Consider the following 16,272-nt stretch of genomic DNA (forward strand, 5'->3'; position numbering starts at 1 on the left):
GGAATGCAGGTTCTATTTCACAGACTCCATTCATGCTCCAGCTCCAGCCTACTCCCAGTCTTCCTGGGGAGCCCTGTGCTGGTGTGGGGACCCCTGGCCCTCTGCCTGACAGGTAGCCCAAGGCCGTGGTAGGGCAAACACCTCGGTCTTCCTTTCCAGGTTGGGCTCTGAGCATTTGTATGTGCTCACGTGAGAGGGGAGAAGTCTTCACGTTTGAAGACCTTGTTTTCACAATTACAGAGAAAACAGCCCCCAATAACTTTCCTGAGATTCTAATTCCTCCACGTGCTGCCGGTTCCCAGGGCCCAAACCACTGGGGAGATGCAGGATCTGGTGATGGTGGTAATGACGATGAGAGGGGTATGGCTGCTGTGCTGTCTTCAGACCTTACCCAGTGTTTGGGGGTCCCTCCCTGGGGGGTACTCCTCTGGCAGCTGGCCAGGGGTTTGGGGAACAGAGCAGTGACTTCTCTGGGCCGAGGCCACGTTCCCCGGGCTGCTCCCTGTGCCTTCATCTCCACAGAGGCCACAACAGTCACAATTGTGGCCGAGAGAATAAATATTTTTGCTAAGTACCAGCTCTCCAGCTCCTGAGGAAGAGGGAGGGTCAGGGAGTCCGGGGGTCTGGTGGAGGCGAGATAGCCAAGGGTCTGCCTTCGGTCATGTTGGGAACACGGCAAACAAGATGATCAACACCATTTAACTGATGTCTAAATGGCACCTCCAGCACCTCCTTGGGTGAGCCAGTCCGGGCCCGTGAGGCTGACTTTATCCGGGCACTTGGTGTTCTGTAAGGGAAACATTGACAGATAACCTCAGCCTGCCCGCATGACAACCACAAGGTGGTGCTCCAACAACATGAATGGCAGGGGAGGCTGGTCCTGGTCTCCATAGGGGACATATCTGAACTCCTCTCAGATGCAACGGCTTCATGAAAGGCTTGCACAGAGGCTTGGTCAGGGTTCCACCATTTCCAGACCGCTGACCCCACACAGCTATCCCTCATCTAAGCTCCACAGGGACTCTGTGATCCAGGTACCAACTATCCCTGCTCTACGTGCTGCCCCAAACTGAAAAGTTACTCACCATTCTCACCTCCGGGGGGGTGGGTAGAGTGAGGGAGTTGAGCCTTGCTGGCTGGCAACAATGGCGGTAGAAGAAAGCCCTGAGTGAGTAGAAGGGCGTGTTAGTGCAACGTTCCTAGACCCCTCCGATTTAAGCACTTTCTTTTTACCAGCAGGGTGGGGATTGGGAGGAATTCCTCCTTAAATTCTCAGCTCCACCGAGTTTTGGGGTGCTGACAAAAAATTCTACTTGGCCAGATATAGTTGCTGGGGAGAAACAGTTAAGGCTCCATTTTTTTTCAGTTGCCTGCTTCTCTTTGGCTGTGGGAACACCTGCTCCTTATTCTTCTGAATATCAAAGCCAATTTTCTAGAGGAGTTTGAGAGTCCCCAAGCTCCAAGGGAGGAAATAAATGTCATATGCTTTAATGATGGTCTGCAGGAGGTTAGGATTCTGACAGATTTGAAGCTCAAAAAAAAAAAAATTCTTGCCGTGGTGGGATTGGGGGCCCTTGCTGTGGGCAACACTACTAGGATGGAGTTAAAAAGATAGGCAGTGGGGAAATGAGGCTTACCTGCTGCATAGGGTAAGTTGTACTGTGCTGGGAGCAATGAGTACCCCAAGTGGTGGTGGTGGTGGTGTGTGGACATCAGGCGCTGGGAAGGGGAGGTGCGGGGCCGGTCTACACTCCTTTCACCGCTGCCTGCTCCCCCAACGCTGCTGCAGCTGCCACCACCCCCGACCACCCCACAGCCTCCCCGATCTCTCTCCTGAGAAGCTTTATCACTTATCTGGAAGGGAAAGCAGAGACAAAAGCACTATTGTGAGACACACACACGACAGCAAGATGCCCAGAGTCCACATCAGGACTCCTTAAACAGGGAGGATACCTAAGAATCAAGGAGGGCTTGGAGAAGCCAAGTCAAGTCAGCCAGACCACACTGTGGTTAGGACCTGAACTTGCTCGCCTTCTCTCAGATGCTGATTCTGGCCCTCTTGGTTTTTGGTAACATCCAGTGTCACTGAACTTCCCTTACCGTGGGAGATTTGCTCTTGTAGTGACTGGCATGCTGCTGCAAGATGTCCAGGGCTTTGGACTCTGAGCTGGACTTACAACCGACACTGGGGCTGGCTCGTGCCTTGTCGGCATCTTCACCCCCTGAGACCTTGCTGCCATATGGGGAGAAAGAGTAGCTGGAAGGTAGGTAGGAACCTGGGGAGAAATATAACAGTTAAAGAGATGGGAAAGGTAGAAGTAATTCTGCTCTAGTGAGCCTGGCTAAGCAGGCATCAGATTCCCTAGGCACAGGCTGAGATATTTTCTACCACTGTCTTCAGGCTGAGACTCTTAGTTTGTCCTTTCTTTACTGAGCTCTAGAGGCAAAGCTAGCTCAGGGATATTGGGAACATGGCCCCCAGTTTCTGGGGGATCAACTTCCCTAGAGCCCTAGTCTCAGAGATTTATCTTAGGGTGATGATATAATAAAATGGAGACATCATGGGATTTTGAGGCCGATGGCCTTGGGCTCAAATCCTACTTCTGAGACTTAGCAGCTGGGTAACCTTGAACAAATTAACCACCTTTTTGAGCTTCAGTTTCTTCACCATCAAAAGAAGATACCAGTACTTATTTCATAAGGTGGTGGGAGGATTAGATAAGATAACGTACACAAATCACTTAGCATAGTGCTCGACCCTGAGCAGGCACTTGTCAAATGGAACTGATTTTTATATAGATGAATAGGGGTAGAAAGGAATACCACAGGGTAAGACAATTTCCTATCCATCTGAAAAGCTTACTTGTCCTATTTAGAGTTTGCCTTAGAATGATCCTCCAAAATCTAACAACTATTTAGGTTGCTCTCCTGTCGGGTGGTAGGAGGTTTAAGGAGTGAAAGAAGTTCTCTTCTACCCCAGAAGCACCCCACATGGCTCTTCAGGCAACAGAAATCAGTGAGTAGAGTTGAATAAGAGCATTTTCTTCTAATGAGTTAAAAAAACACAAAGTCCTACTTTGTGCCCCCCTCTACAAGAACTCATGGATGGTAGTGTAAAGAGCAGGGGTCCCCAACCTCTGAGCCGTGGACTGGTACCAGTCCGTGGCCTGTCAGGAACTGGGCCGCACAGTAGGAAGTGAGTGAGCGAAGCTTCATCTGTATTTGCAGCCGCTCCCCAGCGCTACCATCACTGCCTCAGCTCCACCTCAGATCATCAGGCATTAGATTCTCATAGGAGCACCAGTCCCTGGTGCCAAAATGGTTGGGGATCGCTGGTAAAGAGCTTATCTTTCCCAAGCCGAACATTTATTTTCTAATTAGATTTCCCCCGGTCTGACTTCAACCGGCCTTCTAACCATATAGCTGAACATGATCTTGCAAATGAACACATGCATTGTCCTGGTTGGACTGTTATTTGTTCCACGTGTCTCTCCCACTATAATTAAGTGGCAAGCTCCTTGAGGGGAGGGAACCAGTCTTCTTCATTTTTTTTGGTATTCTGCACAGTGCCTAGCACCTTGCAACATGCAGAATATGTGTTTTAAAAATCCCAGCTGAGGGAAGACGGCCGCGGTGGGGAGGGGGCTTTACCTTTAGTTATCCATGAAAAGTGACTGAGAGGCAACCCTCCAGCTGGGGCAAGGGAGACAGGTGGTCCCACAGACTGTAATGAGGGGTCATTCAAGAAGCTTGAGTGGCCACTTCACAGAATGTCACATTCAAAGAAGAGCCGCCAACTACCTGAGCCTCAGTAAGCCTTAGGGCTGAGCAAGAAAGCTGTGCTTTTGCCATCTCTGCTTCATTTCCCTTCCTGGTTAATGGAACACCGGCTGGAAGGAGGGTGCTGTACCTGGGTAGTTCTGCATCATCACAGCAGGCATGCCCCGGTAGCTGGGGTGGTTGGGGTCATAGGATTGGCTGTAGGAGTAGCCGTGCATGTAGGGGATATAGGACTGGTGCTGAGTGAGTGGGGAGGACACAGGCACATGGACACTTGGTCGGGGCTCCTTGCTCCCAAGGCGGGATTCCTCAGATGTGGGCAGCTTGCAGTCACTTGTGCTTTCCTTCCCATCCTCCTTGGGGACAGAGTCCTTACTCCGACTCCTTTCCTCCTTCAATTTGCGGTCTCGCTCCTCTTTCCACCGCTCATCCTCTGACTTGATGTCCGAGTACTTGGCAGGATAAACATATGTCCACATCCGGGGCTCTGCTTCCTGCAACGATCACAGAATGAGCACCGAGCGCTGTACAGATGACAGAAATAGAAAATGCAAGCCCAAGGTCCCAGCAGAAACACCAGAGCAGATAATACCAGACACTTGGGGCAGAGTGTGATCAGTGGCCTCTACTGATCTTCGTTCACAATGAACTGTGGTCCCTCCTGCTTAAAAAGCCTGTCCCCTCCCTGCACAAAAGGAAACAAGATGTGGGGAAAGAAAGGGAAAACCCATCAGTGGGTCTTCTCTAGGAGAGAATAAGCATTCTGGTGAAATGACTCCTTGAATAGAAGAAGCGGCTCCCTTTCCAGAGATATCTAGGTTGTTTCAATTCTTTAGAGCAAGCTCAGGAGTAGAAGGTCTAACTGTGGCACCAAGAAGAAAGAGAAGACTTTCTAAGGCTCTTGAGCAGAGCAAGATGTGAGACCAAGTTCTTAGTTCTAACTCTACCTATAAAATCTTCTTGGCCTACTCTGAAAAATGGAGAGATCCTCATTAAGTCATTCCATAGGAGCCGAACAGTGGAAGAAACACTGGACTGGGAGGAATCGAGATACCTGGGCTCCAGTTCTGGCTCTGCTAGCGAAGTCTCAACCCTAGACGAATCGAGCTAACTCACCCGGGCCTCTCTTGTCAAATGAGAAAAACGCCTTTCACTGATGTAAAAGTGCTTTTTAAAAAACAATAAAATGATTTACAAAAATAAAGAATCCCTAAAATTATAGATTGCTCCTGTATCCTATATTCTGAATACAGATTACTCTGTATTCTGTTGACTCTCTACATCAGGTCAACCCTGATTTGTAAGGAAGAGAGAAGACTATCAAACAGTACTTCTATTTCCTCCCAGAACACTTACCTGTCGGTACCAGAGTATTGGATCCACCTCTGCCTGTCGGCCACACTCAGCACCTGACTTAGCCTCAGAAGCCTCCTTGCCTAGGTGGCTGGCCTCACTCAGCTTCACTTTAAGTGCTTCTGGGCCCTGGCTGGGGAGTTTGGAAGAGTCATCTAACTTGGGAATAATGACTGATTTGGCAGGGTCGGCCCCTGGCTCCTTAGCCTTGCCGGGTCCTGACTTCACCAGATCTGTTAGGCTGGGGGCCTTGGTGAGAGTGGGTGGAATCGACGGCTTTTGCTTCCATTCTTCCTTGAGTGCTGCCTCCCGTTCCTTCAGGCTCAACTCTTTCTTGTCCAGTCCCCGCTGCTGCTGCTCCAAGCTCTGCCGTTTCTGCTGCTCCTCATACTGCTGCCGATAAGCCGTGTTAGTGCTCAGGAGGTGGGTGTGGTAGCTCTGGTCACTGTAGCCATAGGGGGGTACGTAGGCATACTGGTTGTAGTACAGGGACTGCATGTACATGTTGGGACGCTGCTGGATGACGGAGGGCTGCTGACTGGAACTGCTCAGCTCCGGCTTCTTTTCCTCACAGACATCGTTCTTCACTTTCCCCTCTATGCTCTCAGGCTCCTCATCCTTTTTCGTCTTCAGGGCCTGGCTTTCCACTCCTGCCTGGCTGCTGGGGTTCAGAGCCCCTGGGCTGGACTGTGCGTAACTTGGAGAGTAGTAACTCTCGAAGCCTTGGTAATATGGTGAATCTTTGCTCTGTGGCTGAGGGGGGAAAAGAGTTTTCTTAGCCCCTTCCTTAACCAACTGTTCGGGGTCTTTTGATTTGACACTGTCCACTTTGCCCTCCCCGTCCTCCCCAGCATCAGAGATGTCAGAGTAGGCAGGGCTGTTGGTTTTGACTGAGCTGGCTTCAGCTCCATTCTGGGTCACTACATGTAAGGGAGTCATGGGCTGGGTAGGGGTAGTGCTATCTAGGCGGCTACTGCCTCCGATGGAAGGGCTGGGGGCATTGTCTGTGAAGCTGTAGATCTTGTCAGCTTCAGCCTTTATGCTAGCCAATCGGCTTTGGTGGGGGTCTGATGAGCCATTTAGGAGCCCCTCCATTTTCATCCCATCTCCTGATGATTCCCTGAATGGGCTTTTGCCTTCTTCTGCTCGACACACCTTACCAGGGGTCAGAGGACTTTCGAGTTCCTTTGAAGACTCCTTCTTTTTTTTGTCTTTCTTTTTCTTGTCCTTGGCTGGAGTCAAGGCAGGGTTGACTGTGAAAGGTTCTCCCATCACAGTGGGCTTGGGCTGAATGGGCTTCAGTTGGGGGCTGTTGGGCATGGCTTGGACCACTGTGGTGGTCAGGCCTGAGGAGGAGCCTGGGCTGGCTGCTGTGAAGGTGGCTGTCTGGAAGGTGTAGATCTGCTGTGGGGGGATGGCAGGGGCAATGGGCCTGGCTGACTTTAAACTCTTGGAAGGAATCTTTTCAGGTTTCAAATTAGAGGGTTTCTTACATTTTTCTTTTTCCATACACTTCCTTTCCAAAGAATCAAAGGCATCATTGCTTGTTTCATCCATTACTGAGGGTCCATCATCAGAGCCATCGTTGGATAAGGCTCCGAGGTCTGTGTCCCCTTCCCCACTCAACTTCTTCTTACAGAGGCCTTTTGTGCTGAATTTGCTTGAAGGAGAAGGGCTATGGGGCTCTACGAGCCGAACTTTGGGGGTAGCTGAGCGGGCAGGGGACAAGGGACCTTTTTGTGAGACAGGTGCACCATTGCAGCTCCCAAGGTCTGCATGGAGGGTGGGCTCCTCTCCATACTCACTGTCTCCATCTGCTTCTGGCTTGCTGTCATCATCCGTGTGGGCATGAGCTTGGTGATACTTAAGTCCATTTATGTGCTTGTACTTTTTGTTGCAGTTTGGGTGGGGACAGTCAATCAAGACTGGGGAGGGACAATTTCTGTCTAGAACAGTGGGTTCCACCTTGGTCCCAGGGAGGGGGCCAGTGGCTGAGCCCATGGAATTCGTACGAACACGTTTGCTCCCTTTGGAGTCCTCTGAGCTAGAATTCAGTTCCATGTCTGAAAGGGGTTTGTTTTTCCGCTTATTTGCTGAGGAAGGGCTGGCCTTGACGTCCTCGGAGGTGCTACTGGCAGGTGGGCGATGCTCTGAAGAATTTTGGCTGCCCCGACGGCCTTTGCTATTGGCTCCTGCTCGGGTTTTGCTGCTGCTGCTGGTCCCTTTGCTGTCAGAGGCTGTGGCTGTCTCATTGACAGGTGTGTTACTGTTGGGACGCATGCGTTTGCCTCTGCCCCGACCGTTTCGCATTTCCAAGTCACTGGTTGGGGAGTCACAGAACCTTGGCAAAGGACAAACACAACAGGATATTATTTTTTAAAAAAAAAATCTTCAAACCAGTTTAGCTGCAGTCTCCAGAAGAACTGTCCAGATGGTAACTGTTATTTTCGATGAATATAATTTGTTAAAAGAACTTCTGAAAGTGTGGGAACTGTATTAAGTGGTGAGCTCCTAGGATGTTAACTGCGCACTAGCTGTAAATTATTCCCCAATTTTTGGGTTCCCCAAATCTTGGCTAACTGGAACCTAAGATTAGGAATAAGCTGTAAGGTACCATTCACTGAAATATCCATCTTAAGATCAAACTGCAATTTGAAAATACCCTTGTGAAATCCACATATAAACTCTAGTGGAGTTTATAAAACTGAAATGTTCTTGAGTTTAAAATTCTGAGAGATAACTATCATCAAAAAATATCATCAGTGAATGTTTGTTCACCCATAGGCAGATGCTATGGCCTTAGTCTCAAGGTGACTACAGCTAGCAATCAGAATTCAATAATTCCAAAGGCTTAATAGGGTCTTCTCTCCATTTCTACCTAACCTATCAATGCCTAATTCATTTATTCTCCTTGAATACTAGATGAATATAGTATCTTCCCTTGTCTCTATATTATTATGTCCTTTAAAAGTTGGGTGTCTTTTAAAAGCTATCCAGCTTTAGCAGGATAAAGGTATAAGGGATCACTGATTAGGGTGGTTCAGACTAACACAAACTAAAAAGCTGTAGAGTGCTTACCTGGGTGGTGCCCAATCATGCCGTGTGCAGTCAAGAAGTGTACCTACGTATGTCTTGTTCCTCCATGTTACATTCACTACCAACATCCCTGGAAGATAAGAAGACTCAGATATAAACAAGAGAAATACTTTTGGCCACTAAGAAATGTACTTCCTATTTGAGTAGCATTTTGGCTCCTGTAGGAGGGTTTAGGGGATGTTTTGGGTCCCGATGGGATAAACAGGATTGGGCTAATAGTTCTGCGGGAACTGCCTAGGACACTACTAGGGCCCCTTAGAATGGGCAATAGTTAAAAAGATTTCATGGTCTAATTAAGGCACATTTTCATAACTTAAACGTTATGCAGTATTTCAAACATACTAAAAAAAGACAAAGAATAACCTAACAAAACTCAGGTACCCACCACCAAGCTCAATGATTTATAAGATTTTGTGCCATTTTTTGGTGTAAAGTCTAAGAACTCTTTGCCCACTGAAGATTTTCTTCTAGGTTTTTCCCTAAAAGTTTTATTACAGTTTTCTGTTTAAGTCCTTGATCCATTTGGAGTCAATTTTTATATGAGATTTTTTTTTTTTTAAACTATGATGCCCATTTGTTCCAATACTACTTGTTGAAAATGCTATCTTTCATCCCAAGAATCGCTTTTGCACCTTTGTCAAAATCAGTTGCGTGTATTTGTGTGTCTACTTCTGAGTTCTCGGTTCTGTTCCATTGTTCTGGGTGTTTATCTCTCTGCTAATATCACAGTCTCATTGATTAATGTGGCTATATAATAATAAGTCTTGAAATCAGGTAGTCTGATTTCTTCCATTTTATTCTTCTTTTCAAAACTGTTTTAGTTATTTTAGTTCCTTTGGCCTCTCTGTATAAATTTTATACTATTATTTATATCTACAAAATATCTTCCTGGAATTTTGGAAAAATTGACAACTTTACTATATGTTTCCCATTTATTTAGATCTTTGATTTCTTTTATCTGCATTGTGTAGTTCCAGGATACAAATCTTATTGATGTTTTGCTAAATATATACCCAAGTATTTCATTCTTTTGAGCTATTGTAAATTATATTTTTAATTTCAGTTTCTATGTGTTCATTGCTAGCATATAGTAGATATTCAATTGATTTTTGTATGCTTATCTTGTATTCTACGACCTAGCTAACACACTTATTAGTTCTAGGAGTTTTTTGCATATTTACTGAGATTTTCTGTGTAGACAATCATGTAATGTGCAAATAAGTATAGTTGTATTTCTTCCTTTCTGATCTGTATGCCTTTTATTTCCTTTTCTTGCTTTATTGCGCTAGCTAGAACTTCTAGCACTATGCTGAATAAGAGTAGCAACAGCAGACATCCTTGCTTTGTTCCTACTCTTAGTGGGGGAACAGTCAGTCTTTCATCATTAAGTATAACATTCAGCTCCAAGTCTGGGATATATGAAGCAAACTCAAGGAACTCACTACCATATCATTCCTTAGGTCTTGAGGTCCCTAGCTGGTCTGCTTTTTTTTTTTTTTTGGTCTGCTTTCTCTTCTTTACCTTTTGAGCTATTGACAATGTTTTTAGTTGTATTTAGTGTGAGAAATAGGGAAAAGTATGTCTACTTCATCTTCCCCAAAGTGGAAGTCATGGTTAATTTTATTGGTTATCTTTCTTAGCCTTAGATTTCTATTAGATAAAATTTTGGTTTGCAGGCTCTTTTTGAGTAGGATGTTGTTGTTACTAATTTCCCCCTTTCTCTGTTTTATAGTTTGTAATTTCTTCTATCTAGTCCCCTAAGGACCTAGTCTGAACAGGTCTTCTAATAGCCTGTGCCATTAGAAGAAATTTAGGGTATCATAGTTCTAATCTTTAAGCCAGCAGGCGGCTTGACATACTTCTTCACAACTCCTTAGGTTTCCCTCCTCCCAGCTCAATTAAGTTTTTAAAACCTCTTTTCATGAGGCTGGTTGGAGGTTGGCATCTCACTCCCCTGGCCTCAAATTCTACCTCTTTAGGGGGTATTTTCAGTACCTAATTACTGCTTAGGAACTCATTTCTCAGGCACCATTCTCTGTTCCAGAATCTGGAGGCCAAGAGGCCCACAGCTTCAGTCTTAGTGATTTGTATGTCTTCTATATTTGGTCCATGGAGATGTTTATTTTGTTTTTGAGCCCAAATATGTTCTTTGATTTTCACTTTATATATTTTACTTCCTACTATGTGTTTGGAACAGAAGGGATGTGTCAAAAGTTTGAATAGAGTAAGTCATTTTGACTGGAGGTCCCAAGGCACATTTTCTATGTAATGTATCTAGAGAATAAGTCTGAGGACTCTAGAATTAGCCTTTTATTTGTCTTGGCCACATACAAATCAGCACTCTAGGCTCACGGCCTACCTGTAGTAACTCACCTATATTCATTTTCTTCTTTGATGAAGAATGCTTTCTAAAGATCACTGGACTTGGAGTTAGAAAACCTTAGTCCAAATTCTCACTCTGTTACAGTGTCACTTTGGACAAGTCACTTAACTTCTATGAATCTCAGATTTGTAATTAATACCATAGGATTAAGAGAGAAACAAATTTTAAGATTATTAGATAATTAACATATAGTACCCATAGTAGGCTTTCAATATGACAATACAAAGAGAGTGCTTAGACAGAACCATGGAGTATCAGGACTTGAGCCCTGAACTCTTGGGCATGCCTTTAAATAAGATCTTATTTAGCCTCTGCTCTCTTTGGAGTCAGATTTTAGGATGCTTTATCATAAAACCAGATAAGACAAGGGAGCTGCTGGGAAAATAAAAAAGGATGATCCTACCAGGAAGTCTCAATTTAATGAAATTAGGGCAGGAAAGAACTTTGGTTTAGTCAGTTGGATTCTAATTCAAACATTTATTGAACACTTATTATGTGCCAGGTATTTTCATACTCATTATCTTATTGAATATTTACAGCCTTAAATCACTTTTTGAACAAAGCAGGCCATAAAGAGAAAGCACAGTCATCCTAACAATCCTCTTACATAGGGATTGTTAAAGCTATTTTGCAAATAAGGAAATGAAAACCCACAAAGGTTAAGTACTTTACAAAAGGTCTCATTATTTATTAGTCGTCAGATCTTTAAGGAATTACACAGCTATCTCTAGTGGATTCTGATTCTTTTTACACAATTTCCTTAAAATGTCCCTTTATCTTCATCTTAGAAAAAAAAATAATACAGACTTGAGGGTGGGGGGGTGGGGGGAGAGGCGGGGGGAAGGGGTGGCACAGTGAACAGAGATCCAGAGGGGAAAAGCACAGGATTCCTATCCCTTTCTAGGGCTCTGGCATCTTAGGGGAAATGGTAAACCTAAGAAAGCAATTAGGCTAAATTTTCTGTGGCTATTAGCGAAGTGAATTCAAATGGATGTCTCCTACCAGTGATGACCCGTTCTGATTACTGCATAACCAATTTGAACAGGAACAGAGTCCATTTACTTCTAGACAAGTTAAGACATAGAGATAGGCACCTCATTAATAAGAGCAGATGAGCAGAGCTGTATATAGAGAGCAGGCATATAATTAGAAGACAAATGTTAGTCCTACTCTTGAAACAGCTGGGCAGGAACACATTTATAAATCTGTCTTCTTCCTCTGGTATAATCTGCAGACCTTAGCAATAACGAATGAGCTCAAAAGAAGACAGGTCAGACAGAGTGCTGGAAATGGGAGAGGGGAAGAGAAAAAATTTTATATGGAAAAACAAAATGGAGGCTTGTTTAAATGTCAAAGCAAACACATTTTTCTTAAGTGTAACTCTTCTTCCTACAAGGTTCCCAGTTCAGATGGCTGGGAGAATAAGAGGAAAGGAAGGAAAAAGCAGAAAATAACACTTAACAGATCTAGTTTCTCTATTAGGGGCTAGCTTTAGGGCAGAAAGTAGGTTGAAGAGAAAGAGAAAAATTGGTTTTCATTTTAGAAAGCTTCCTATTTTGAAAAAGTGTTCACATAATATGGAAAGGCTTGTCTTGTTTGAAGACAATAATAATAATGCTAAAAATAGTAGTAATAAAAGTGCTTTGTGTTTCTCCAGGTGGTTAGCTTCATATTTACCAAGAGTCTTACAGACATAATCTCATTAAACATTAAGTTTTAGAGTACTGGGTACACCCTCCCTCCTTAAAAGTAATGAACACTGGAGCAAAGTAAAAGAGAAATGACTTAGGTATAAAGCAACAGTCAAGTTCCCCCAGGTCTCAGGAAAGTACAAGGTTGAGACAAAACATAATCTCAAAACAGCACTGCTTTGCTTCAGTGGACAATTCGAAACCTCAAAACAGTTGTATATTCAAGACTGATCCAAGCAAGATAGTGGAAAGAGTAAATTTTATACCCAGGCCCTCATTTTTACCATTTCTGTTAGCACATACTTTCTCTCAGGGATTTGGTACCCTCATGCTCCTTGAAACACTTCTTTCTCTTGGCCTCCAGGACAAGAACACCATGCTCTTCTGGATTTCCTCTTATCTCTCTGGTCATTCCTCAGTCTTTTGCTTCTTCATGTCTAAGTGATGACTCTTGAACTTGTATCTTCAGCCCCAACCTTTCCTTTGAACTTCAGATTCATATATCTAATTTCAAATTTGACATTTCCATCTGATGTCCAAATAGAGATCTCAAACTTAACGTAACCCAAACTGAGCTCTCCCCTTGAGCTTCCCCTGACTTTCCAACCCCTACAACAACTGGCTCTGAGTTTTCCCTATGTCAGGTAATGGCATCTCCATCCTTTCAGGTGCTCGGGTCAAAAACGAGAGTTTTACTTGACTTCTCTTACTCTCAAGCCGCACATCTGACAGTCAGAAAATCTTGTTGGCGCAATCTTCAAAATGTATCCAGATTTTTACCATGTCTCACTACTTCCACTTCTCCAGCCCCAAGAATTCCTTAAATTATTGCAACGGCATCCTAACTTACTTCCACACTTATCCCTCTCTGACCTATTCTCAACACAGGAGGAAGAGAGTTTCTGTTAAAACCTAAATCATACCCTATGATTTCTCTGCTCAAACATTCCAAAGCCTTCTTTCCATTTCACCCAGATTAAAGGTCTAAATTCTTATTGTGACCCGAAAAGACTCCCATGATCAATGTCATCTTCTACTACTCTGCTCCTTATTCTGTTCTAGCACAGTGACTTACTTGTTCTTTGAACACGACAGGCATGCTCCCATCTCAGGGCCTTTGAATTTGCCATTCCATCTACCTGCAACATCCCCAATATTCTCAAAGCTTACTCTCCCTTCACGTCTTTCACATCTTTTCTCAAAGGTCATCTCAGTGAAGCTATCCCTAATTCCCACTCCCTTACTCATATACTCCCTAGTTCCCTTTCCTATCTCCCCGCTACCCTCGTCATAGTATTTATCAGTATGTAACAGAAAGGAACCTTTATTTATTTACCTTGTTTATTGTCTATTCAGTCCTATTAGAATGTAAGCTCTATGAAAGCAAGTATGTTTATCAGTTTTTTTTTCACTACTGTGTCTATAACTAGTTTGGCATATAGTAGGTGCTCGACAAACATCACACATGTTGAATGAACAAGTGTTCCTCATTTCTCTCCAGAAACTCTCTGTTTAAGGAAATAAAACTTTACAAATAGTTCCATTCTTACACATAACCAGTCTAAGGAGTTTTACTAGTGTTTGAAATGAATAATGGTTTATTTTGTGGGCTGAGTAAGCATCTCCTTCACCCAAATGAGTCAGTAATTAGCTGTATAACTCTGGGCAAGCTACTTTATCTTCCTGGGTTTAAATTTCCTCATCTGTAAAATGAGAGGGTTAGAATAGATGACCTTCAAGCCTCCTACCAACTCTAAAATTCTGTGAAAAGGATTCTATGAAAGGCTTAAGCACTTAAAAGTATAAATGACTGATAAAATGTCATTTCTCATGGGGTTTTAACAATGATCAAGACTTAAGCTAAAGAAAATATCAGGTATGAAGTATAAGCATGTCATTTGACATTTACATGCTAGAAAAAAAATTTACCTGAGTGAGAATATAAATTGGTAAGGCACTCTGGAAAACTATTTTAGTTCTTCCAAAGCTCATGCATTTCTAAGCAGATCTTCTAACACTAAACATATACTTACCCTGTGACCCAATAATTGTTAGAAATAAGAGTTCATATTCAACAAGAGACATGTAAAAGAATGTGTACAGCAGCTCCATTTGTAACAGTACCAAACTAGAAACAACTCAAGTGTCCATAAAAAGAATGGATAAATTGTGGTATATTCACAATGTAATACTACACAGCATTGAAGAATGAACTGTTACCTACTAAAGCATGGATGGATCTCATAAACATAATGTTAAGTGAAAGAAGCTGGACAAAAGAGTACATACCATGTGTGATCACATTTCAAGATGGGAAAACTCATCTATGATAATAAAAATCAGAATGGTGGTTACCTTTTAGGGTGGTATTAACTAAAAAGAGCATAAGAGAAACTTCTAGGGGTACAGGTCACACAGCTACATACATATGTAAAAATTCATCAAACCATGTACTTAATACTTGTGCATTTTATTTATGTTATACTTCAACAAAATATTAAAGTGATCTACAGCAGGCAATAGGTTATCTCTCAGTAGCATCCTACTCTATCCAAGAGTTAAAAGCTCTCTGGAATATAGTGACCAACTCAATTAGTTCACTTCCACAAAGAAAGTCCACCTTTCCTGAAATTGATCAACAAAGAATTATTGGGCAACACTTATTGGCAACACTGCTCCACATAGTTTTTCCAGCTAGTTTTAATAAATAAGCTAGAGGTATTTAAATTATGAAATCTCTAAAATTTTCTACTGTTACTATGCCTAGAGAGGGAAACTGCCACATTCATATATTGCTGGTGGGTGTATGAAACTGGTTCAACCTCTGAAGGCAATTTTGCATTATCTCTCAAAAAGCACGTATTCTTTGATCCAAAAAATATGCTGAAAGGCATATTTACCCAGAAATACTCTCATTGTAAAAAAACGAGGTATTTGCTACAACTGTGTTTAATAACAAAAGATGGGAAACAAACTAAATGTCCTTTAATGAGAGACTCATTAAAAACATTTTTGTACCTCACAATGGAATACTCTGCAGCTGTGAAAAAGAATGAAGTAACTATAAACAAACTGATATGGAGCAAATACTTAGATATACAGGTGAGTGACAAAAAAGCAAGGTACACAATAGTAACTATAGCATGCTACTATCTGTGTAAAAAATAAGTATAAATATGTATGTATTTATAAGTATATAGAAGGATGCTGGAAGGATAAATAAACTAGTAATAGTGGTCTCCAGGGAGACAAACTGAGTGGCTGGGGTTCAGGTGAGGAAAACTTGTTTTTCATTTAATATTCATTTTATCTTTGAATTTTGCACCATATGCATCTGTTTCCTATTCCAAAAATAAAGATTAAAAAATTATTTGGGTAGGAATATTTTTAAAACGTTATTTTTTTTTTCCCTTTTACGAAAGAGTGCCAGCAATATTGAACTTGAAAAGGTTATTTAAATGGCAGAATAGATACCATCTCTGAAACCCTTTCTTACTTCCTTAAAATGGGCAACTTCTATTTATTCTAGAGTATCAGTGTGATTGTGGCATATGTCCACAAATTCTTTGATATTCTTCCTTTCAAAAAGTTAAGGTCTAATTCCCCTCACCTTGAGTGAGGGTTGCAGTTAGCAACTTGTTTCTAAAAAACTGAATGTGGCGGAAATGATGTGCATGACTTCTCAGGCTAAGTGATAAAAGGCACTGTGAGTTCCTCCTTGCTTTTGCTCTTGGATTACTTCTCTTGGATGAAGACAGCTGTGGTGTGAGGACACTCAGGCAGTGCATCCTATGGAAAAGTCCATGAGGCCAGAAAGTGAATCCTCCTGCTAACTGCCATGTGAGTGGGCTAACTTAGAAGTGGATCCTCTAGCCTCAAATAAGCTTTCAGATGATGGCGGATCCAGCTGACATCTTGACTGTAATGTCATGAGAAGCCTCGAGACAGAACTGGCCACTGCTGGATTTC

The 16,272-nt window shown here is 43.0% G+C and overlaps 1 protein-coding gene across 4 annotated transcripts in view; it reads right to left on the reverse strand.

Annotated features, from left to right (window-relative positions):
• Positions 1 to 6: 6 nt before the first annotated feature.
• The window catches only part of ZNF609 (zinc finger protein 609), a 177,975-nt gene continuing 161,709 nt past the window's right edge, over positions 7 to 16,272 (reverse strand). For all 4 annotated transcript variants that reach the window (XM_039865308.1, XM_039865311.1, XM_039865309.1 and 1 more), the window contains 7 exons: positions 8,212 to 8,299; positions 5,137 to 7,474; positions 3,911 to 4,274; positions 2,101 to 2,276; positions 1,638 to 1,854; positions 1,086 to 1,164; positions 7 to 787 (listed from right to left, as the gene is read on the reverse strand). In XM_039865308.1, the coding sequence (XP_039721242.1) occupies positions 1,091 to 1,164; positions 1,638 to 1,854; positions 2,101 to 2,276; positions 3,911 to 4,274; positions 5,137 to 7,474; positions 8,212 to 8,299 (3,257 nt within the window). In that variant the 3' untranslated portion in view covers positions 7 to 787; positions 1,086 to 1,090. The remainder of the gene's footprint in view (positions 788 to 1,085; positions 1,165 to 1,637; positions 1,855 to 2,100; positions 2,277 to 3,910; positions 4,275 to 5,136; positions 7,475 to 8,211; positions 8,300 to 16,272) is intronic.

This window comes from Pteropus medius, unplaced genomic scaffold (genome assembly GCF_902729225.1).
Source record: "Pteropus medius unplaced genomic scaffold, Ma_sr-lr_union100, whole genome shotgun sequence".
Lineage (NCBI taxonomy): Eukaryota > Metazoa > Chordata > Mammalia > Chiroptera > Pteropodidae > Pteropus > Pteropus medius.